The sequence below is a fragment of the Strix uralensis genome, chromosome 20 (genome assembly GCF_047716275.1).
Source record: "Strix uralensis isolate ZFMK-TIS-50842 chromosome 20, bStrUra1, whole genome shotgun sequence".
Classification (NCBI taxonomy): Eukaryota; Metazoa; Chordata; class Aves; order Strigiformes; family Strigidae; genus Strix; species Strix uralensis.
In genome coordinates this window covers 1,704,719-1,729,259 of record NC_133991.1, presented here as the reverse complement: position 1 = coordinate 1,729,259, position 24,541 = coordinate 1,704,719, and the positions used below count along the sequence as shown (strand labels likewise).

At 44.8% G+C, this 24,541-nt stretch overlaps 1 protein-coding gene across 7 annotated transcripts in view; it reads left to right on the top strand.

Moving 5' to 3' along the window:
• TSPOAP1 (TSPO associated protein 1) overlaps positions 1-24,541 on the top strand; it is a 71,203-nt gene that overhangs the window by 24,477 nt on the left and 22,185 nt on the right. For all 7 annotated transcript variants that reach the window (XR_012631766.1, XM_074890699.1, XM_074890701.1 and 4 more), the window contains exons 6-21: positions 1,538-1,645; positions 2,515-2,598; positions 4,037-4,126; positions 5,371-5,493; positions 5,918-6,022; positions 6,353-6,403; positions 9,007-9,027; positions 12,631-12,814; positions 13,149-13,369; positions 15,663-15,772; positions 17,335-17,444; positions 18,882-19,697; positions 20,225-20,376; positions 21,433-22,026; positions 23,628-23,930; positions 24,228-24,407. Coding sequence is in view for 6 of the 7 variants with exons in the window: in XM_074890699.1 (XP_074746800.1) it covers positions 1,538-1,645; positions 2,515-2,598; positions 4,037-4,126; positions 5,371-5,493; positions 5,918-6,022; positions 6,353-6,403; positions 9,007-9,027; positions 12,631-12,814; positions 13,149-13,369; positions 15,663-15,772; positions 17,335-17,444; positions 18,882-19,697; positions 20,225-20,376; positions 21,433-22,026; positions 23,628-23,930; positions 24,228-24,407 (3,252 nt within the window). In the remaining variant the exon portion in view is untranslated. The remainder of the gene's footprint in view (positions 1-1,537; positions 1,646-2,514; positions 2,599-4,036; positions 4,127-5,370; positions 5,494-5,917; positions 6,023-6,352; positions 6,404-9,006; positions 9,028-12,630; positions 12,815-13,148; positions 13,370-15,662; positions 15,773-17,334; positions 17,445-18,881; positions 19,698-20,224; positions 20,377-21,432; positions 22,027-23,627; positions 23,931-24,227; positions 24,408-24,541) is intronic.

Genomic DNA, 24,541 nt, shown 5'->3' with positions numbered 1-24,541 from the left:
CACTAGCATTCCTTGGGACCTGATTTCATTAAAATTGACTAAAATGCAACATTTTCAGTCTGTGAGGAAGCATAATTTTGAAGGGGAGGTGTGAAATACAGATTTGAAACTTTGTATGTGCCAGGTGGTTTAAAAAAAAAAAAGTCTCATCAACGTTTACGCCTGGATATTCCAAAGTTAAATGCTGGTTTCACAGCACGTCTGAAAGCTCCCAAGGGCCGGGGCTCATAAGGTACCGTGGCTTGCGCCGAAGATCTCAAGATTTCCAGCTGTGGGTTGGTGCTCAGACTGCCTCACTCCCAAGTGAACCTTATTCCATGGGTGGTGGTAGGGAAGCCCTGAGCCACGCTGCAGGATGGTGGTTTCAGGATTTTCCTTGTACCAAGAAAATCTGAAAACCTTGATAACCTGGGCTTGAGTGTAGTTTCTTAGGGTTTCCTGGCTTTCAGCAGTGGAGCCATGAATATAGACGTAATTAAAACCGGGGTTTCAAGCCTAAAACGGGTAAAAGAAATGTTTTAGGTATAGTGCTTAGACAGTGTCCTAATGGCTGACTGTAAATGGAGCTCAGACTTAGTAATGTAGAACCCTCGGCACTGTAGGTGTTCAGAGCAAAATGAGAAATTCCACTTCTGATGAGAAGTCAACTGAAGGATAAGGGCTGAGATGGAGTCACAAAATCCTGTTGCTTGCTCACTGTACAAGGTGGCTTTGATGATCCTAAAGATCTCCTATCCCTAAAATCCACTTACCAAAAATAACTTTAAATTCCGTGTTTAAAACATTAACAAAGCCCTCTTTCTTCTCTTTACCTCAGGCCTTGCCCTGCTGTCAGGGATTACTCTAGGCAGTCAGATATCAGTTGAGAGTGAAAATTCAGAGGATTAAAGGTGTGTTTGTCTGTAGCCCAAATTAAAAGGCATTTTGTTAGAAACTTGTGTACAGGAAAGTGTCTCCTTTCATCTGGTTTGATGGTGGCACAATAAGCCATAGCACGTCTGCTGCCATTTCAGTTCTTCTTGGCTACCAGCTGAGGTGGGATGTCCCATTTCTTGGTATTTTTTGTCTGTTCTTCCCTGCCTTTAGATTCTGCCATCTTCACTGATTTCTACTTTCTGATGTTTATGAGCGTTGTGTTCTCCCTTCTGACTGTCTTCCTTATTATTTTTATTGCTTTGGAGAGGGCCATGAAAGGTGTTGCTGATGCCTCTCATTGAAACCTTAGATGAGGCACAAATGGGAACTCAGATCTGAGAGCTTTCTGGAGCTCACTGTTGCATGTGAGTGTTTTAGTCAAGCTGGATTGTTTGTCACTGGGCCCCAGAAGATCCCTAGCACGGGTCTCTGGTGGGCGAGAGGTCCCTGGCATGGTGTTCACCTTTCTCCATGTCCAGTGGTGCAGTTCAGAGAGCAGGGGTTTTCCTGTGGAGCATTGCTCTCCCAGGCGGTACTGCCAGGAGAGCCTCTTGTCCCTCGCACGGTGTGCTCTGTAGTCCTGGCTGTCCCTGAGCTCGCTGGCATCTCACTTGCTTTCCAGGTGGAACCAGGTGTGCAACCGCTGGGACCTGCCTCGGAAGGACATGAAAATTTCCCTCCCAAAAATGCAATAACAGACCAAGAGAGCAGCCAACAGATACAGCAGCTGGTGAGTTGTGAACCTGGTTTTTGGGTAAAGGAGTGCTTTACTTTTTCTTGGGGTTTTCACCTGTGCAATCCATGAAGAGCTTGTGGGAATTGAAGTCTTTTTAGGTGCAGCTGCTCTGCAAAAGTGGGAAGCTTGGGGAATCGGTAGGAAAACACAGGCCATCTGCATGGAGAATGTTGCTGGATGGCAGCTCCAGGTATTGGGCTGGAGGGGGACTATGTCACACTAAAATGAGAGGGAAACATGCCAGTAGATTCTGTGCCGTGTTTGGTTTAGTCTTATTTGAACTGGGAACAGATATGACTGACCTAGGACAGATGTCATGTGAGGAATATGTCCTTTGTGAATTATTCCAGCAAACTAGGACAGTTTGCAGTGAGGTTTAGCAACTCTTACCTATCTGAGGAACCAAGAGTGGTAGCAAGTAACTGCAGATAAAGGTACATAACCAGAAGATGTCTGCTCTCTGTTAGATGTCATTTGGATTAGAATAGGAGCTAAGATAGCACAGCTAGTGTTTCACACTAAATATTTTGCACAGCTCTGTCTTTTTGTCCCCTGCATGCTGTCCTCCATACTATTCCATAGAGATAGGAACAGTCTGTGCAAATGGGAAACAGAGAGCTGTTTCCAGAAGATTAAACACTTGGGGAAGTGAGGAATAGCTGTTTCACTTGAAAAGTTTCTTGGTTTTACTACTTTAAAAAAATTCTCCCTTGGTCTCTATGTTGTTTATGTCTGTCACAAAGAGGTTTTCTTAAGAAGATAAAAATAGCTAATACAGCATTGGGTCTGAGAAGGTGAGCTTGAATTTCTTATACATTGTAAGAATGCGGACTTGCTGATCTACTTATGCTTGTTTCGTGCAGGAATTTGAACTCAAGAAAAAGCGCAAAAAATGTGAAAACCTTGAGCATGAAGTGAGGAAAAAGCATAAAAGATGCAAAGAACTGGTAAGTGTTCTTGTTGCCTACTGTTGTGAGCATAATGTTGGAAGAGGAGCTAGGTTGTTGCGTGCCTGTTGTGGATTCTCCTCAGTTTATCTTAATAAGGAATGACCAGTCTTTCTGTTAATTTGAACAGTGTCACAAATTTTGTGCTCCAGCCCTTGAGGCTGGAATTGTTTATTTAGTCTTTCAGCTAGCTGTGGGTTGAATATAGCTACATAAATCACTGGATGAAACTCTGTGGCCTTTGCTAGTTTGAGGAGATACTTACACTTTTACATGCACTCCAGACAAGTGTTGAAAGATTTCTGCAAACCCACAGCCGTTTTCTTGCGCTTCTTATTTGTTGGATGAAATTTTGCCTCTGTTTAATATCATGGAGGTTTTACAGGTCATATCGCAGCATCTGAATTTCTTCCTTCTGTTTCTACTTTGCTGAGCAGCACTGGAGGCATTAGTGACCATGACAATGTGTAGTTTCACCCACGGGTGCTTACCTTCTGAATAGATGTTTTATGTCTTGCTCAGATCTCAGGTCAGGTCAGTTCTAATGCACAGCTCAGACTCATATGCAGTTCATAGTGCCTAGCTCAGCCTCATTGTCTGGGTTAGAATGGGCTGTGTAAGGAGTGAGTTGGTCATTGTGTGGTGTTAGACAATAGCCTTTCAAGGTCAAGAAGGGACCAACTCACCTTGAAGTACTGGGACTTAGACTGCATGTGCATGGACTTTGCTCCTGCGATAGCCAGAAAATATTTGATGATGCATAAAACATTGGGATGGGGAAATGTGTGTGTGTCTCTGTGGAGTCATGTCGTTATGGAACTGTTAAATTCCGCTAAATGTATGGAGTTGCTGCAGGTGGACTGGACCTGACAAATTCAGTCAGTGTCTCTCCGTATGTCCGTGGTCTCCTGCCTGCTCACAGACAGTATTCTCTAAGGCAGAGCAATAGCTGGCTTGTGTTGCTTTCTTAACTCCAGACTGAATCCTGGTTTCAGAGTCAGCCATTTAAAACTCTTAAGTTTGAAGTCTAGAACTCTCCTTAGCATCATTCTTTCAAATAATTTTTCTTCCTTAACTGAAATTTGTCACGAAGACTCTAATCTTGGACCAACAGTGAAACTTTATGAATTGTTGTAGGTGGAGATGGAGTTCTAGACAGCAATATGTAAATAATGTGACACTGGAGCTGTGAAGTAGACAAGGAAATGTCTTTCTCATTCTGGGCTTTGAGGCTATGTAAACAGGAAAAGAAACTTAAGAGATTGTCTGGCACAGGGCTGGTATCTGCTTGAGCAGTGCTGCACACTGTTGCCTTCGACCCCTCAAGCAGCATCCCATCAGCATCCTGTACCAGCAGTCAAGCAGAGTTGCTCTGCAGAATAATTTGGGGAGTTAGTCTGAGGGCCTTGGTGTAGTAATGCCTGCTCTTTCTGGACAGGAGATCCAGCTGCAGGAGGTACAAAGTGAAAATGCACGACTGGCTGAAGAAAACTTGCAGCTGAACGAGAGGGCTGGATGGGCAGGACAGGTAAAAAGCAGTATCTTTGTCAGACGGAGCATTAGCTTCTGTAAAATTTTGCTGAGAACTTGCTAGCATGCTGGGGTTTCAATTTGCCAGCTGATTAAGTGTCATGTGCCCATCTGCATACCTCTGTCCTGCGTACCCCGTGGTAACTGCAAGCAGAGCAGTTAACTGCCCTATTTTTATTACAGAGTTCCCTAAAACTTGAGTGAGATGCTTTGTCCTTACTCAAGTTCATACTTGGTTTACCTGTGGTAACTTGTTAATGCATTCATAACCAGGGACAGACCGTGGTTGGTGGGGAGGGGTGTGCACTGCAGTAGAGCAGAACCCGTCACTGCAAGCAGCGCAGTCACTTCTGACATTTTTTTGTTGCCCTCAAAGAGGGGTTTTGGTGGCTGATGGTGGGGCAGGGGAGAAAGCCACCCCTGCAATTCAGAGCTGTCCTTGCCAGATGGAAAACCCAAAAGCTTCAGGTCTTGGGACAAAGGCAGGATACTTGCATTGTTCAGTTTGCAGAGCGGATTTCAGGGGAGAGTGGCTGCACCTCAGAGGGTTTTGTTGTAGGAACATGTTGTTGTACATGAGAATGGTGGAAGAGTTGGTTCTCCAATGAGTATCCTCCATGGGTTTCTGTTTCCAGCTCCTTCTCTGGACAAATGTAGTGCACAAGAGTTAAAAAGTCACTTGTTTGTCCCACATGTCCATGTTGCCACCATGCATAAGATTTCCCACATATTAAATAACTGTTTGTTCTAAGTGGAAATAGTCTGCATTGCTAATAGTCATCAAGCCGTAGTGTACTCTAGAACCAAAATATGTTGCTGGAATTTCCTGTAGTAAGTGGAGGAGGTAAAAATGATTTCAGCAGACTGCTGAGCTTTCTGTACTGTTCTCTGTGTTTAATTCTACCATCTAGGATTGAAAAAGCGTGTAGACCTTTGTGCTCTCTTTGTATCTCTTCAGTATGTAGCCTGTTCATATCCCAGTCCCTTCCTCCTTGCAAGTGGTGAAGGGAGATGAGTCTAGTGGGAGAAGTGGTATGTGCAAATAAAGTGTTCAGCACATTGAAGACTGGTACAAATGCTTGTATATTTGTTTTGAGTGACAGCAAAGGGAGAGGAGGGTCATGGTTTTGGTATGCAGGTCTGCAAAACGACCTATTGAGATACAGAAATAAATTGCCCTCCATTATTCACGCAAGGAATACTTATGGCTACTTGTGCTAATTGAAAATCCTTTCTCTTCAGGTTGAATCTGAGAATGCTGACCTGAAATTGCAGGTTGTTTTGGTTACTAAGGAACGGGATTCAGTAATTCAGACGAATCAAGGACTCCAAACCAAGCTGGAGAATCTAGAGCAGGTGCTGAAGGTCAGTAGGATCGACACGGCTGGAAGGGCTGTCCAGACACTTCAGCACTGCTTTTGGATGGCACATGTTGTCTCTTTACTTTTTTTTGTCCATTCTTTCATCTCTGTGCTTCCGTCGGGAATTCTGCTTCTGCGGGATTCTGGATCCTGGCCTTCCAAAGTGGGCAGAGGTGCTTTAGAAAGGTTGTTTCAGGGATTTGGGTGGAAGGGGATCACTGATTTAAGGCCATCACTGATCGTGGCCATCACTGATTTAAGGATTTTTTGACTGTGTTGCTCTGGCTTGTGGTAAGAGTTTCTTACTTTCTGCTCTGTTTAATGATGACATGAAATACAGGCCATGTTTTGACTTCATGGCCCATGGTAGGACACAGGACAGTATTTCAGTAATGTCACCCTTCAGCTGTCTGTGAATTGTTCCGCAGCACATGAGAAATGTGGCTGAGCGGAGGCAGCAGCTGGAAGTCGAGCACAAGGAAGCGCTGCTAGTCCTGCAGGAGAAGCAAGAGGAAGTCAGACGGTTGCAGCAGGTATGTAGTGTGTGAGAGAAAGGACATTTTACTCTCTGAATCCTTGGAAAGTGGTGGCACTGCTGCACGTTGGAAGTGTCATGTATGAAGGAGGTGTATGTGAGTTTACAGGATAAAGTAAACCAGGAAAGAGTATCTGTGTCTGGGTGAACTCTGGTACTTGAGCAAAGTGAAGGGCTTTTCTCATGAATGGCAGTTCTGATCCTCCAAAGACACTTTCAGTCTGTACAGTATTTTAAATCTATAATGGTCTATCAAGAAGGTGATGAAGGTAGAAGTGAACTTAGGTAGGCTGCCTTCTTATTTACTCCATTTCTTATTTCTTCTTAGGCACAGGCAGAGGCAAAAAGAGAACATGAAGGAGCAGTACAGCTTCTAGAGGTAAGACAGAAGACAACAAGATGGATTAGTGGCTGCAGTTTTGGTATCTTTTGTTCTTAATGTCAGCTTTCATGATGCCCTGGGTTTTGTTGGTTCTTGAACAAAATGCTTTAATGTCTTGATCAGATGCAACATGTTGCTGCTGTGAACGGGTATGGGTTGTGCTGTCAGAGTAGTCTCTTGGGCCAAAGTTTTCAGGGATAAAATCCCAGCCTGCTCAGTCCTTGGATAGGTTACTTCATTCAGATTGTGCCCAACAACTGTTTCAGGGATGTGTTAAGTAACCAACCTCAGATCTGCCTGCTCTATTTTCCACAATCATCTGCAGGGAGGAAGAATACTTGTGTCCATGTGATTTGAAATTCCTTTTGTGTATATGTGCTCTATGCTTTTTATTAGGGAAAAAAAGGAGAAATGTGGCCTTTGCCTGAGCATAACGAGTGATGACGTTTGAGGCAGCTCCCTCATCCCGTTTGCTAGGCTGGGACCAGCTGTGCGAGTGCTCTGACATCCACACAGAACAGGCTTTGTCGTGATGGCAGACAGCTTAATGGTGCAGCCTGGCAGATGTGATGAGCACTGTTTTGGTGTTGATTTGCATTATCTCACTGTTTCTCAGGATGGCTTTGGAGAAGACCTTAGCTGTGGACTCCTGGAGCTGCAAAGGCAAAGCACCAAACCCTGAAACTTGATGTGGTGATTTAGTGGCTGCCAGAGAGTGGAGTTAGGTGTGATGGCAAATGAGGCAGCTTCTGCTCTCTCAGTCCACTGAGGTTTTCTGAGGACTAAACCATCTGAGACTGAGCAGAATGCCTCACTGTGCAACAGCTGGACAGTGAGATCTCGTGCTAATGCGGCCGTGGCCCTGTCTGTAGTGGTGACATACAGTCAGAGGTGGCAGGCTGAGCTGCCTGTGTCCACTGCTGTGCAGCAGCTCTGTGGCTGTTAGGAACCCAGGAGAGTTCAGTGAGATGGTGGGTGCCCTTGATGGAAGAGATTGCTCTGTGGCTGCAAGTAGCATCTCCTTTGAAGGGGGCCTGACCTGTATCTGAACTGTAGAGCCCGAGAGTGCTGGGCTCCTACTGGGTGGGATTAAAATTGTTGCAGTCTGGGTGAATATCATGGGGAAGTGACGTTATATATTGCCCAGTTGCCACATCCTTTCTGGGACATCTGCTATTGGCTGCAGAGACAGGATCAGAGCTGGTATGGGTGCTACTCTTAGGTCAGTTGGTATTTAGGTGGCTTCTTAGAAGCTTTTCAGTGGAGAGAGGTTTGATGCTTGCCAAATGTTTTCTGAACTAATGCACTGAAGAACTGGAGAAGCTACTTAGGTTTAAAACTGTGCAAAGGAAGAAAGGGACAGTCATTTTGTTCTGTGCTTGAGAGGCTGGTTGTGTTCTTCTGCAAGAGCCTCACCAGTTAAATATTCTTGCTTTCATGTTGCTTTGTAAGTCAATAACACAAGGTGGACCAAAGAAAGAGAAATTGTCATTAAAAGCTAATTTAATGTAGAGCAACAGTCATTTAAACAACTTGACTATAATCATAGTCATTCCAGAACATCAGTGTAGGGCAAAATTAGGGCATTTTGAGTGCCTACACTGTATATTGTCACTTCCGCATGTGTTTGGATTGCTTTTTGATGTAATATTAATGAAGAATGAGTGTGGAGTTTGCCTGTTGGAAGAGCTCAGTTACGTGATTGTCATAAGTGGAGTCTCCCTCCTCGGAGATGTTCAAAACTCAACTAGACAAAGCTCTCAGCAACCTGCTCTTGCTGACCCTGCTTTGAGCTGAGGGAGTTGGACTAGGTGATCTCCAGAGCTGCCTTCCAACCTCAGCTATTCTGTAGTTCTGTGATAAGGCAGTGATGGGGCTGAGCAGAGGTGTGCGATGGTTGCTGTGTGCAGAAATGCCATGGATAGAAGGACTGTCTTGGCTTAGAAAGAAAACCTTGAGGGTTATGGTCCTGGGAATGAAGGAGTTCAGTAGTGGTTCCAAAGTACATGAGACAAGATTCTCAACTGCCTTTTGCACTGCAGAGATGCAAAAAGCGACAGCCTGATTTCAGGAATCCTGTGTAGAATTTAGTTGGGAAATATGGTGGACAGAGTTTAACTTCACTTGTTTTCCCTGACTTAAGAGCAGGGTGCATGACTGAGCAGGCTGTTAGCTGCTTGAAATCAATGTCAAAGCCAGGTTCTGAACTGTGCCTTGATTCCCAGCACTCCTCGTCTCAGGTCTGGGGAAAGCTCTGGACACAAAGTGCCCATTATGTTGATTTTATGGATCATGGCTTGGAAAACAGGCTGAAATTTAGCACTGACACTCAAAGCATATTGTGATTTGGAGGCCCTCAAAAAGTACATGGTTATCTTATTCATGCATTTGGTATGTGGGATTTGGCTTTTGTTTAGCAAGCAGATGCTTGTGGGAATGAGGTGGGAATCTCAGTATGGAACAAGGCAGGCACTGTAAGTTGGTGAGAAAACAATTTCATTCAAACTGAGGGTTGGGTTATTTTTGGCAGATTGTTGATTTTTGGCTAGTGTAATTGCTGATGTGGTTTTCTATCTTCTTGCTTTTCTTCTTGCTACCAGAGTACTTTGGATTGCATGCAGGTACTGCTATAATCCTGTCAAACAGGACATTTTTCTCCTCTGTCCTGACTTTGACAGTTGCTTGATATTCTTGTTTTAACTATACTCTGGAAAAGATTACAAGAGTGTCACATCCAAGAAAGAAATGTAATTAAAGGAGCTACCACTATGAGTTTGATGGAGCAGCTGCTTTTCTGTTTAAATGCTTTGCTTTCTTGACCAATTAGAATGAGGAGCTTTATTTTTTTGGCATTTCCAGAATTTTAGAGTCATCCAACTGTGCACCTTCTCCATGTGTCACATACATTTAAAGGTCTTTTGGGAACGACTTGCAGTCCAAGAGTGAAGTGTTTTCTTCAAAACCCAAAAGCCATGGCCATATCATTGCAAATGAAAGTGTCGTGGAGAAAAAGATGGGTTCTGCTGGCTTTGTAATTGGGTGGAAGGTGGGAAGCAGAGAACGTGAAGAACAGTTTTCACAGAAGAGGTAGTAACCAATGAAGTTACAGTCTGGGAGCTGTGTGAGCCAGCCTATTCACAAAAGATGGAAAGGAGGCTTAAATGGAAGTGATGGGGTTTGTACCTGGTAGAATACTGCTCTCAGCAGTCACTTTCAGGTCTGACTGCAGAGCTGTGAGAAGATCTCATGAGTAACGGGGAGATTAAATGACAGGTAACACTGTGCAGAGGCCTGCACGTGGAGGAGAAGCAGCCATGACTAACCAGGCACAGTGGTGGGCTCTGCATTGCCTGTTGTGGCAGGAAATGCAATGTTGGAGGTAGGGTGTTTTTTTAAAATGTCAGTTCAATTCACAGGTCTGGTCAAAAAGGCAAGTACAGTGTTGGGATCTTTTAGGAAAGGAATTGGGAACAGCCCAAGAACATTATTAGGGTGTGCCCACATGCTGTAGAAGTAGCACCCACATCTATGTGGAGTTATGGATGTTCCTTTAATCCCTTTAGCATTAGCCCTGCTTTGAGCAGGAGTTTGGACTGCAGACTTACAGAGTTGCCTTCTAGAAAAATTGTGATTCTCTGATCTCAAAAACGTATAGCCAAAGATACAGAGAAAGGTAACAAGGCACATCGGGACGGGGAACATCATCTGTAGGAGAAGTGTGATAGAGCAGCCAAGGAGAGTGTCTAAGAGGACAGGGCTGAGCTGGTGGTGGTTGGTCTAGCTTGGTGTGGAAAATCAAAGCAAGTTCCTGAATTGGTGGTTAAACTGACCCCACTAAGCTCTCTGCTCCCTGCTCTTGCAGCCTCTTCTGGTAGTCATGCTACTCGATCTCAGTTGGTGTGTGGCTCCTCTTTCTCCTCTTTTTGGGTTGGGCATAGACACAAAAGTCTTTTCTCTCTTCTGTGTCTGGGGCTTGATTCCTGCTGGTTCCCCGAAGCTCCTGGCCGTGTCCTTAGGCTCCTCTTCCTCATCCCCCTGTCTCCTAGCACTGTCCTGGAAACTTGCTGCTTGCCCAGCTCTGTGTGAACCTCTGCAAGTAGTCTGGTAGAAGGACGCATTGTGTATGATGTGGCAGTAGTACTTAAGAGATGTTTGTACGTTGTTTTGAGTAATACAAGATCTAACACATGAGTAATGAGGTATCTTGGAATTAAACTGGATTATACAGGCTATTGGCTTGGCCACCAGTATAAATGGATTAAACTGTGATTAATACATTTACAGAACCAAGGTACTATTGTGATGCTATTAAACACAATATCCAGATGCATCTGCTAGCTGGGGTCTCCAGACAAGATGGGAACACCCTCTCTGGTCCTGCAGTCGTTCTGTACTTGCCTCTTGTCACAGGCTGTGTCCCACGGTGGAATTGGGGACGAATGTTGCTCTAGAGGAAATCCTTCTTTGATCCAGCGCAACTGTTTTTACTGTTCATGGTTTCTTTTCTCTGTTAAGATGTAATGCATAGGGGAGAAGCATTTATGTGAAAAATCTTAACTGTAAGTAAATTCAAACCCTTATGATTGCAGAGGAATCCTGTACAACATGACTTGGTGAACAGGGAGTTGACTCTGAGCAAGTGGAGAATGCAGATGCTTCTGGAAGTTGCTCATGGCGTCTGATAATCTCTTTCAGTTCAGAGAGAGTTGCTTCTTTCCAGACTATGGAGACTTCACCAGGCTTCCCTTAAAGACTGAGAGCTCCTAGGTAGTTGTGAAGGAAACAAGTGTTAAATTGACATGTTTAAAACAGATATGCCCCACTAAAATAAAGATTCATTCACACTTGGAAGTTGGTAGAGTGTGGCTAGAAAGATTTTGCAATACTCTGAGACCAGAAAGAAAGCTTTTTCCAGGTCAGATGTGTTATTTTTAGAGCTGCCTAAAAACCAGACTTTGTCTCACAGAATATTTCAAGGCATGATTTTTTTTTGAGTTGGAAGGAGAAAAAGACACTTCAAAAGCATTTTGCAGAATGGAAAACTTTGAAGAGCACAATGTAGTCATCTGTTTTGATGCATCTTACCTACGCAAAATGATGAGATGAGTGACTGCAAAGCCTGGTGTGATCTCAGCCCAAAGAGAAAAAAGAACAAATGTCATCTCTTGCAAGGCAGAGCCTGCACCTCTTCCAGATGCACTAATGCCAAATTAAATATTTTCTTCATTAACTCAGCTGAAGAACTGCTGCTGAGATAATATATTCCCATCCAGCACTAATGCTTTTTGTTTACTTATTACCTGAAGTGCATGAGCAGGTTCTACACAGGATATCTGTCTAGGAAGCCAGAGTAAGCTGTTGCACTGTAGAAGAGGGAAAGGAGCAGTTGCATTTTTCTGGCAGTTGATATGCCTACAGCTAGGGAGTATGTGGGGATGTGTAAGGACAGCCAGGACTCAGCAGTATTTTGGAAGGGGAAGATCTAGAGATGATAGAAAGAGAATACTAGAAAATACAAATGGTTCTCTAGTAGGAATGTATCCTTGCCTCTCCATAGTATTTTCCCAAGGCTCCCCTGCATCTAATCTTGCTGAGATCTTAGCTTTCTTCTACTCAGCATGCATTTTTCTGGAGCAAATCATCCCTGTAGGACCTAGTGGCAAAGCACTTGGGCTTCCCACATCAAAGAAACGTTCTGCAGCACAGGCCAGGATGCTGATGCTCTCTGCCCTTCCTCATGCCTGGAGGAGCCAAGATCTGGAGGGACAATCTGGAGGTCCTGCCCAGAAGGGTGGGGAGGCCACGGTAACGTTTTGGGAGCTTGTTGGAGCCTCTGGAGTGATGGATGAGAGAGAGCACTGGGAGAGCAATTCCTTTGTGATTTTAATCCTCCAATAAACATGTAGAATTTATTTATCTTTGAGTTATCTCATCTGGTCTTGTGCAGGGCTTGGGTAGGATATTGAAGTTCCAACCTGGCATTTCAGGGATAATTCTTAATTGAGCTTGCAGTCAGTCTCCTAACAGATGATGAATCTCAGGTTTTCAAGGATACTATAGCTGCAGAGCTGCCAGTTTCTGTTGACCATTCCTGGGCAGGGCACCCCTTTAGGTTCTTGGCATCTGAGACCCACTGAAAAGATGCAGCAAAGGCAAATGCTGTTCAGAGCTTCACTGGTGGTTTTGATATGGGTTTGTGCCTCATCTTGTGTCTTTCCTGTCAGGCCCGGGTGAAGGATCTAGAAGACCAGTGTCGCAGTCAAACAGAGCAGTTCAGCCTCCTGTCTCAGGAACTCAAACAATTCCGGCTTCAAACAGGAAAAATTGACCTTCTCACCTCTACACTGGTGGCTTCTGAGCTTCCTCTGGCTCTGTGCAACTCTACCCCACAGCCCCACTGGGAGAAGGGTAATTGGTGGAGATGCCTGCAAGTGTTTTGACAAATGAGTTGTTATTTGCTGTAAATGGAAAGGTGTAAAGGAAACAATGCAAATGTTTAGTTAACTTTTGGGATCTTTGTCTCTCTCTTGTAAATCGCTTTGGTTCATTTTGTAGTCATAAAGAGAACTTGGCTTTTCTCTGACCGAAGCGAGCCCGGGGTGTCCAGTCTGTTGTACTGTTAAATGAATCATATTTTTAGAGACTTGAGCTGCTCTAAAGGGTGTTTGCTCACTGTGATGCTCACTGCTGATCTTGTATTCTGCCTGTGGCTGAAAGTAATGGACAGATTATTTTATTGCAGAATCAACTGTTCCTGGATTGCCCACTCACCAGGATGCAAAGAAGCCTCACAATGAAGAGACTGATAAGTTGGAGTCATCACAGCAGGCACCTGATGCCACTGTTGGCACACCAGTTGCTGCTACCACTTCTCAGAAACAAGCCAAGAAAGTGGAATCTCAGACAAACTCTTCAAAATCAGAATCCATGCAGAACAGTCCAAAATCCTGCCCAACTCCAGAGGTCAGTATGGGAGTCCCTCTGCAGCCTGTGCTTTCTAGCCATGAGGGAAGAAATGCATTGCTGAGAGCACCAATAATCTTGCATTCATTCCCTCCTGGCTGCCTGAAGAAAATAGGGGAAAAACAAGAGAAAAGGTGTAGGAAAAAAATTAAAAAGGCCTTGGATGCCCATGAATTGTAATGCTCATTTGAACATATTCCTATGCTCCAGGAAGGAAACAACTGGCTAGACAGAGTGCTGGGAGCTTGGAGAAGGCGTGGGATGGGGAGGTCGATTGGTGGGAAGTGTGGGAAAGCTCTTGCTAAGCTTCCTTGTGACAACTCAGCTACTGTTAAAACACACAAAGGCTACAAACTGCTATTTTTAACATGCTGAGGAACTGTGTCCAGCCTATTTTTGGCCTTGAGCTGTGGATGACGGGCTTAAACTTCTTTGCTGGTGCTTTTAGATATTAAAATTTTACTTGGTGAAAGAAATCATGAAAAGATGCTGAGTTTGTGCTAGCAGAGGGATGAAATTAATAGGCTTTGCTTGTTTGTGTCACCAAGATTTCATAGGTGGTTGTTGCTTCTCATCCCCAGGAGCTCTTACATAGTATTGTAGGGTTCATTTAAGCAGTCTTTCATACTCCTTGCTGTCCATTACTCGACGTGACAATTTAAAGGAGTGTTCTGAGTGGGGCTGGGTGTGATGGCATGGGAGACAGCTTTTGCTCTTTTGGTCCACTGATGTTTCCTGAGTGCTAAAACCTTTGAGGCTACATGGAGTGCCTCGTTGTGTGTGTGGAAGGCTCTGAAGTCTTGGGCTGCCGAGGCCAGGGCACTAACAAAGGGATGCTGCTGTGGCAGGCAGTGCCCACTGCTGTGTAAGAGCTCTGAGAAGCTGTCGTGTTCAGAGACAAAGTGAAGGTCACACCTGGGGAGGAACAGGTATGTGACTACTATCAATTCTGTAGTGGGAAAAATTACTATTTTTTAGTTGAAGAGAAAGCTTGGAAGCCACCATGCCTCCATGGAGAGATAAAGCCAGTAGGTCACTGTGGGACCCTTGGAAAAGAGCCAGCGTGTAGAGCATTTGACTTCAGCAACACGTGGTTATGGAACACTCCAGTGTTAGCCAGGCTACTAAAAGCTTCTCCATTTGGGTGTACCTTCGGGTGTTACAAGGTGCAGGTGTTTGTCACTCTAGGACATGATGCAAGATTGCGCTACGAGGAGTACACTGCCTTGAAAAGGTGCTCTGAACTCTTTCAGAGATTAACTTTGGCAGTTCATATACTAGGAAAAATACCTGCTTTGTATTCTGGTCCCTGTGATGGGTTCTCATCAATAATACATTTGCCTTGAGGTCTGCTTTAAAAAGGCAGCTTGAATTGGTTCATGGGCACCATTTCAGACAAAGGCAAGGGAAGTGCATTTCTTCAAAAAATATGATGGCATTACATAATTCATTGCCACTGGATGTAAAATTCCCAGATGACAATGGCATCAAAAAGACCAAGACAAATTTCTCAAAGCTGCTTCGGCCAGTAGCCACCAATGCATTCAGGGTGCAGCCTCCATCTCAGGAGGTCCATAAGTAGCTGATTGCTAGAAAGCGAGATGCTATACCACGAAGATGAGTATCACACTTGCCCTGTCTCTTGTACTCTTTCCTTCAGCATATGCTGCTGGCTGTTATCAGAACTGGCTGTTTGGACTAGATGGCCCTACCGTTTCCAACCAAAGCTCTAATGTTCTGAAAATACATAAACGTTACATTGAAGTATTTACAGGTGCTGGAGGGGAACTGCCTGAACAAAAGTGCTTGGAGATTTAGACATCTAATAGAGCTATAAGGTCTCCTTTGTTCAGATTATCATTTATGTTGCACATAGGGACAACTACCATTTAGAGGTAGCAAGAAATGAATATACTGAATTATGGATATGTAGGGTGGAAGGGGCCACCAGAATCTCTAGTCCAATCTCTTATTCAGGTGGGACTGTCACCAACACTAGATCAGTGTGGCCATGGCTTTGCCTAGCTGAGTTTCTAAGTTCTTCAAGAATGGAAATCCCCCCCCCTCAGTCAGAACCTGTCCCAAAGCTGCATCACTCACCTGGGCAAGGAGTGGTTCCTAATGTCTGACTGGAAACCCTGAAGCTGCAACTTGGAGCTGTTGCTTCTTATTACTACTTCTTCACCTTAAAAGTCATTCTTCCAGATGGTCCTTTAGCCCCATACATGAGCTTAGAGGACTTGTTCACTGATGTTTGAACCACTCTGATTTGGGCCATATCATACGTTTTTAGGTGGACACGGCAAGTGAAATGGAAGAACTGGATGTTGACAGCATCTCTGTAATGCCAGAGCCAGGCAGCCAAGGCCCTGCAAAGCTCCAGGTGTTTTTAGCTCGATACAGGTACTGAGTCATTTCTTGTCTAGGCATCTCATAGTTGCCTACTTCACACTCTTCTCTAGGACTCACCACTGTTAGGGGTGGATATTGGGTTAGACCATGTATCTTATTCCTCCATGGAATTTTGAGACCTGTTATTTCCTGCACAAGCAAACCCAATGTGCTTAGCTTAATAGAAAGTTAGTAAGCTCATTTGTTATTCAGTGAACAGCACTGTGTGAAACTTTTTTTAAAATATGGTATTGGATGGAAAATTGGGTTTGAATTGACAGATTCCTTGAAATGTCTGATTTCTTTACAACAGTCCAAGAAATTTTCTCCAAGAAAATCTTATTTCAACAATTAAGAAAAATTCAGGCCAGAAATCTTGAAGTTTTTGACCAAAATCATTCTAGTTGTAATTTTAGAAGGAAAAAAAATGCATATAATAAACCCAAATTTTTCTGGTAACTGTTGCAATCCACTGAGCAATAGCCAGTAGCTATTTACAGTTCAAAAAGTATTGGATGCCCTTCAGCTTTTAGACTGTGGATTGGGAGGAAGAGAACTGGGATGAATCTGGGCTTGTGAGGAGCAGATCAAATGTGATCTGTGTCTTCATGTCAGAGTCTTGGGTCTCACTCAGGTCATAAAGAGGACAACATTGCTTCGGCGTGTTGAAATCCCCTTTAAAGAGTAAAGAGCAGGAATTAGCAGTAGGTGCTTGCAAAGATAAAGGGTTTTTATGAGGCATTTTCCTGTGATAGGCCCTCTGATTAGCTGAAGGATCCCTGGGCAGGCAGGTTAGTACTACCTGGAGTCCAAATCCTATCACCAATGTATTTATCATTTTCATGATAGTGGAGCTTTTGGACTGCTGATTAAAAAGTGGAGTTACAGCAGAGAGTTGTGTAACTTGGATCCTGAGGGTTGGATAATAATGAAGAAAAAGGCTAGAAACCTTTTCTTCACCCATGTAACTTTTTTTCTTGTGCAAATCAGCTCATTCTTAGGGTTTTAAACATGAGAATTTTGAGATGCTGTGCTGTGCTTGTCCATGACAGTCATATGGCTGTTGAAGTGTACCTTAAACGTTTGGGGCATTTTCAATGCTTCGGGGTTTTGTTTGTTTGGGTTTTTTTCAAAACTTAAGTACATGAAATGTAGAGAGCTATCTACATAAAATAGTTAACAGGGCAGGTGAATTCAAGGATGTCTATTTTAGAAACGCAGAGTCCTGCAACTTATCTACTTGGTACACTCAGAAACACAGCAGGCATTCAGGTAATTAAAATCTTTTTTTAAACGCTTTCTTGAGTCACTCTGATCTGTTCCTTCAGATGTCACAAGACATCTGTTCTGCTACTCAGAAAATCATTCCTGTCTGCTGTTTGGACATGGAGCAATATGTTATTAGTTATATATAAAACCATAAACTAGAGTCTTGACCTTTGTCTGTGGAATTTGCTGCTTGCAAAAACTGGATGCAGTCCCAGTGAATTGTAGGGTGATCTAATATCACAGCTTGAATGTGTTGCTGTGAAAGTTCCTATACAAAGTAAGTTTTCATATTGTAAATATTTCAGCTACAATCCTTTTGATGGACCTAATGAAAATCCAGAGGCAGAGCTTCCACTGACTGCTGGAGAATATATTTACATCTATGGAGACATGGATGAAGATGGCTTCTTTGAAGGTGTGTTTTAGTAGAATGAAATGTGACCGAACTGCTGTGGAGAGTTGATCTCTCTTAAAAAAATGAGAGAGGAATTTAGTGAATCTTGAAACCTCAAGATAGAGGTTTTCTGCCCAAAGTTAGTTTGTTAGAGGGAAGAGCAAATTCTGTTGGAAAAGGGTTTATTTATGTGATGATTAATTTAAGTCTAAAACATGAAATCCTAGTCTAGTGATTTCAGTGGGAATTTTGCCACTGCTTTCAGCTGAGCTCCAGGTTTCATCCCCATATGGTTCCTCCCTAGCCATGGAGAGGAACATGTTCAGTCCTGGGCACCCTCTGCAGATGGTCCGTTTCCCTCTTCCCAGTGACTGTGTAGGGAGCCACAGACCGTAGGCAGTTGATGGCCTCAATTCCCTCTTGCTCTTTTGGCAGAGTAGGATATAAGATAAGCAGTCCAAACTACAGTTGTTATCCTGTTTGGTGTCATACAGTGTGTTTCTCTTTTGGCACCGAAAACATGATCCTGGTTGACAAATAGGCAAATGAAATTGGAACCAAGAATTGCAGAATGTAAATTTGTAATGAAGATTCTTTGTGGAGCTGACTGATTCAATGGGATGAAGGATCCTAATTTACTGAGGTGCTTTGCAAGAGCTGAGGCAAATGCATGCCATGTTGCACTGCTTGCTCTTTGAGTGTTCTGGCTCTTTCTTTCTATTTCCAAGCTTCTCATGTATTTATTTGTTTGTTTGTTTGTTTGTTGTTTAAAGAATAAAAAGGTTATTCTTTACTAATGTTTTCTGCTTTCCCTGCTTTCAATTGATTTGCTGTAGGTAGAGTTTGAAAGGGGAAAGTAAGTGCAATCCCTACGCACTGCTCATTTGACTGTGATTTGATGGTTCTTGCACGTGCCAAGAGTGCTGTCATATCAGTCGTCCCCATGGGTCCTTTTGGGACATCTTTATTACAGAAGCTAGCATAACAAAGGAGGGAACTAAAAAGAAGGCCAGAGCTGAATACAGAGCTGGAAAGATGGACTTTCTTGAGGAAGTGCTACAAAACCCAAATCTGTATGGCTGGGAGAAGACATAAAATCATCAATCTGCGTAGTTTGGGAAGGCTAGGAAAAGACAAGTTAGTGAAAAAGCTGTGATGAGGAACAATAGGATAATGAAGAAGGAAAAATCCTTTAGCTAGTTACCCAAAACAGCTTTTTAGTTAGTTGGCTCGGAGTGAGTGGAACAGTGAGTCTTCTCTCTATGGCCATTAGGATCTAACTAGGCAGGCCCTAGGAAATGCAGGAAACTGCCAGGAAAAATCTCCCAGAGGCTGTTTTTCATTCCCGACTGCAGAGCAGTTATGACCTAGCGTAGATGTTGTCACATTGTCTTCACAGATGGGTTGGAAGGCTGAACGGTAGGTGCAGTGGTAACAGGTTTCCTGTTTTTCGTTTAGGGGAGCTGATGGATGGCCGGCGAGGGCTGGTCCCCTCCAATTTTGTTGAGCGAGTTTCAGATGATGACCTCATGACGTTTCTGCCTTCGGAGCTGAATGATCTCACCCATAGTTCATACCAGGAGAAAAGTTTTGTCAGTGCAAGCACCAGCAGTGGAGATAAGAGTGATCTCTCCATTGAAGAGAGTAGCATCAGTCCATTGGCCAGTAGAACAGAAGGAGACCAGGAGGAACCTGTTAGTCATACAGCAGTGCCTTACCCAAGAAAATTGTCTTTGATCAAGCAGCTTGCCAGAAGCATAGTTGTAGGCTGGGAACCACCTCTTTTGCCAGCTGGCTGCCCAGACATACAAAGCTACAACATCTATGTGGATGAAGAGCTACGTCAAAATGTGAAGAGTGGCTTTCAGACCAAAGCAGTGATTGAAAAGCTGGATTTAAAGACAAAGTCTTACCGTGTATCTGTGCAGACTGTGACAGAGCAAGGCAGTTCTGATAAACTGCGGTGCACTTTCTTTGTGGGGCAAGATTTTTGTGTGGCACCAACTATGCTGAAAGTCAGAAGCATCACTGCCACGTCAGCAGAGGTCATGTGGCTTCCCTGCAACAGCAATTACAACCACGCGGTGTACCTCAATGGGGAGGAGCGTGACATAACGAAACCTGGGGTCTACTGGTACACCTTCCACAACCTGCAGCCGAGCACTCAGTATGTTGCCAAGCTGGAGGCCCGGCCCTTGAAAACACCTTGGGAAGAGGTCCCAGAGGGGCAGGAGCAGAACTCAGCTGTGATACACTTCACTACCCCACTAGCAGGTATCAGAGCAGTCATGCCCGTTGCCACTGTGCATGGAGTGCTTGGAGCAGCGCGCTCTCTCATTCCTTTGCTATGAAGCCTTGGGGCGAAGGGAAGTGAGGCTTATTAGGTCCCAAAGCCTGAGATGCTGTACTGTTTTGTCTTAATGTTTTTCTTCCTTTATTTTAAAAATTTATTACCTCTTTTGTTTTCATTTGCTCTGGGAAGACATTCCCTTTGCTGATTTGAGCAGCATGCCTCTCAGGGCATGGTTTGCCGTGACCTTGCTCTAAGGGTTGCTGCATCTTGGCCTCAGCTACTTTTGCAAAGTTCTGTTTTCTGTTTCATTAAAGCTTGCACAGAACAAGAGCACCTTATTTTCTCTGGTTCTGTCTATCATTTCCCAAGACTAGTTTTGGCTATTCTGGTACAGTTCTGCAGTGACAAGTCTGGCGTGGGAGTTTTCTTTTTGATTCTAACCAGCATTTAGTTTAGCTTTATGCTGCAGACAGGTAAGCAAGAGGAAGATCTGTTTGGTCTCTCACAGGCACACCTGATGCTCCTTTGGATGTCCAGGTAGAAGCTGGTCCCTCTCCAGGTATCCTGGTTATCAGCTGGTTACCTGTCACCATTGATGCTGAAGGATCTTCCAACGGGGTTCGAGTCACGGGTTACGCCGTGTATGCGGATGGACAGAAGGTACTCTGCTGGCACTGCCAGGCTGACCTACGGGCGGGTGGGTGGCTGGAGGCTGGCGCAGTAGTAGCAGGCACTTGCAGAGCCTCAAGACCTGGAAAGCTTGATCCAGTAGGCGTGCCATGAGGAGCAGTGACAGTCTTTGGCCTGGAAAGGAGTGATATCAGAGAAGGGACAGTGCTTGGGCTGTTTGTTTTGACTGATGCACACCAAAAAAGACATCTGTCCAGATTTTTGACTTGTTCTGGATATAACTAAGCTAGGAAAGTTCCTGTGGCAGGACCTTTCACTAACAAAACAGGACAATTAGTGTCAAGCCTCCTCCGTCTCACCCTAGGCACTAGCTTGATGCTTGGGGAAGCAATGAGCTTAATAAACAGTGAGTCCACAGGGCATGGACAGAGTACAAGTACAAGTACACAACCTTACCACCACCTGGGGCCTGTCTCTGGACAATGAGGAGTTAGGTGTAGGTCTCCGGCCCTTTCTTAAATTAGGGACAGGTGAAGGGAGAGGTGTGCAAACACCTCAGGGTCCGGTACAAATATTGGTAAAGAACCTCCAAGGATATTCTGTATTAAAAGTGGTCTGTGGTCTTCTGCACGCATGATGTGCCATTGGCCATGGGAGAGGCAAGCCACAGCTGTTTTAAGGAGCACAGTGCAAAACAGAGTGGTGCTGTGTTGCATGATTGCTCTTGTATCATGGAAATGCTTTTTCCTCTACACAGGCCAAAAAAGGAGGAGTCTGGGAAGGTAGACAAAAGGGAGGCCAGAAAAAGGGGTAGCCTTTTAAACTGTAGGGAACAAGGAGAATTAAAACCTGGAGTAGAAGGGAATATAGTCATATTTTATAGTGTATCATTTCTTGAATGTTTATGGTAACAATTTCTCTTTACTCTTCATTCTTCCCTGATATTGTGCAGAAGGGTGAGAATTTTGCATGCCTGCTCTCAAGAGCTTTGAGGTCTGTTGTTAAATTCGGGTTCAGGAATTGTCATTCTCAGAAGGGCTGAGCTGTGCACAATCAATAATTGCTCCCTGGTTTTTTTGCTTGCAGGCGATAGAAGTTACTTCTCCAACAGCTGGGAGTGTCCTGGTGGACTTGTCCCAGCTTCAGATGTTCCAGGTGTGCCGGGAGGTTTCTGTGAGAACAATGTCTCTGTATGGGGAGTCAGTGGATTCAGTTCCAGCCCAGATTTCCTCGGTCTTGCTGCGAGCCTCTCACCACTCTTCACCTGCAGGTTCTGCTGTTTCTACCACTTTTACCTCTAGACTGCCCCGTGGAGAAGCCAGGGGCTCTCTGCCTGCACGCAGCCCAGCCACGCACCAGACGGCTGCATTCCTGCTTCGACAAAAAGTTCCCACTGATAGCTCAGATGCCAAATTGACTGATCTCTCCGCCAGCCCTGATGGCTCCACGCGATCTCTGCCAGAGAAAGCCTCTTCACCACCGCACCTCTCCTCTCCCAGTGCTTCCTTGGTGCAGGTTTTAGGCACTTCCCCACAGGGATCGGATGCTGCCCAAGACAAGAAATGCCCGACTGTGCCTCCTCAGCCAGCTGACAGCACGGTGCTCCCCGGTGAGGGCTCGGAGCCTGTCCCTTCAGGGGAAGCAGAATTGCAAGGCCTGGGCAAAGGGGCGGAAGTGCAGGTAAATACCATGTGTGCTGGGAAGGAGAATGGATCATTTTGGGGAGTGGAACGAAATGCCACTGATCATCTTTCTGTGACACACTGTTGCCTTGGGGCCATCTTCCAGTGGTTGAGAAACCAGCAGGGAGTAATGGCTGCTGTTGTGTACTGGGAAGAGCAGATGAAGCTCACCACTTGATCACATGTGTGCATGCAGGAATAGAGTCAGGAAAGCAAGAATTCATCAGAGATAGAAGGTGAAAAGGATGTTTCCACTGATGATGATGTGTTAGGCTGGCGTCACTGTGCTCTGGGTCCTATTGGGGTGTGATGAATTATATCAGGAAAAAGGATCATTTTCCCATTCTCCCCTTTGACACTGGGGACTTAGGGGAGTGCTTCAAACTGTTAAATTCAGCATTAATCATGGCAGTGTGAGGTTGAAAAGGCTCAGTTAGACAAAAGCAGGGAAGACTTCTGATAATTGCTGGAACATCAGCAGGTGTGTGGGCCCAAGACCAAAGGCCAGGTAAATACACAGAAGAATTGAGATGTTGAGTCCAAAATTTCAATCATTCTTCAACCCCTGGTCATCTGCTGCTCACAGTACCTCAGGTCAACTGTTGTGATTTGTTTGCCCACATTTAGATGTCTAGTGTAGATGGCTACGCATTGGTGGGTCTCTTTGCCTCCTTTGTAGTCAGTGGAGTGAAATGGGTGCTTCCAGGATGCAAATCATTCTTCTTGAGATGTGTGTCTTCACTTGGCTGTCAACAAAGGGAAACACGGCAGAAGGATCCTAGCTGTCAGAGTAAACAGAGATTAGACCTCTCTGACTTCTGCCTGAGCCCATGGGACATTTAGAAACTAGCCTCTGCAGTGTCTAAATCTCCCTAGGGATGTGATCCTGTAAGTATTTTCAAAGGGTTCCTAGTATATAAGGACAGGGCTGTGCTCCGTTGCAAAATACAGTGGAGGCTGCCTTATTTTAGAGTGAGGGTTAGAGAAAAGGGTGGTTGATGAAGGCCAACCTTACCCTCCTCATCTCTGGGGTTCCACTCCTCCATCTCCCAGAGCTTTTCTTAAACATCAGACTGAACTGACTGGAAAACAGACAAAAATTTAAAATTTCTGTAATCCAACTAGATGACCTGACCACAAGTCTCTGCAGTTGTACTCTATGTGTATATTCTTCATTAATTCCCCTTTTCTTCACAGCTCTTACCAGCTCCAAGAAGTGCTGGGGTAGTGTCCTCACCTCCAGCTCAAGCTAACCTGCAAGCTGGTGTGTTCCTGTGGTAGATGAGTGGGAAGTGACGTTGTTGTATAGCTCTTCTTGCTGCTCTAAAACTAGTTATTGTCACTACTCTTAGGTGGCTTACATAAGCCACGTATGGTGGCCAGAGCTGCAGCTAATGACAGGGAGGGCTTTGTTCCAGGGCCAGCCAACCTTCCCAGCTGCAAATTGCCTGCCAAAATATTCATATATCAACAGTGCATAACACTTAGTGTTTGTGTCAGTTTGGGGTGGTAAGGGCCCCCTTTTGGTGCACAAGTATTGTGTGATATCTCCCCCAGGTTTCATTGTTTGTGATGACCTTTTTTTGGTTTGTTTCCCAGATGGAGCAATCTGTAAGCAAAGCGCCAGAGCTGGAAAGCCCATCTAACAGTAGTGTGAAGATATGTGTGGAGACCTGCCATGCGTGCTCCGTGGAAGAGTCACCAGAAGGTCCCAGTGCTGAAAGAAAGAAAGAGGCAAAGGAGAAGGACTTGAGCCCAGAGCCTGTGCCCTCCCCCAGCCAGGCTGAGGGGACAGAGGGCACCTTCCAAGATGCAAGTACGGGTGGGAGCAGCTGCCAGGAGTTCCTGAGGTTGTCCCCTGGCAAGGAGGTGATGAAAGAAATGTCCAGAGTGAAAAGAGAGGTTTGTTTTACCTTGGTTGAATGTATCTGCCCCTGGAGGGATGTGGATTGTATTTGACACCCCTAGGTTTTACGATCTTATGCAGTACTGTTCTTCTGCAAGCTATAAGATGCGTCTGCCAGTTTTGTGTGTCTCTGTGTGTCTGTACACATGTGCCAGTTGCTGCATTTGGGTGCTACCCGACTTATTTCCTGGCACGCTTTAGCCATATGTGTACTAGAGAAAGGTAAAATGCTACTTTATTGCTGAAATAGGGTGCCTGAGAGGACTGAGGAAATCTGTTTTGCTTTTCAATAGCAAGAAGAAAAAATGTCTGAAATGGGAAGACGACAGCTGACCCTTTTTGCTGAGCACAACCGTAGTTCTGACCTTTCAGATATTTTGGAAGAGGAGGAGGAAGATGAACTGTCTTCAGAAGCTCTCGAAGAGAAGAAATGGGACCAGAGAGAGCCATGTTCCCGGGAGAATGGGGAAAAGGTAACTTGTAGCAGAGTAATGCCTGTGGGGAGCGCCAGTGCAGCCATCCCATGTCATCAGCTCCCAGGAGGAGGTGCTGGTCTGAGCCCAGCGCTCTCAACAGTGCTTTGCTACCTTCCTGCCTGCTGTGCTTT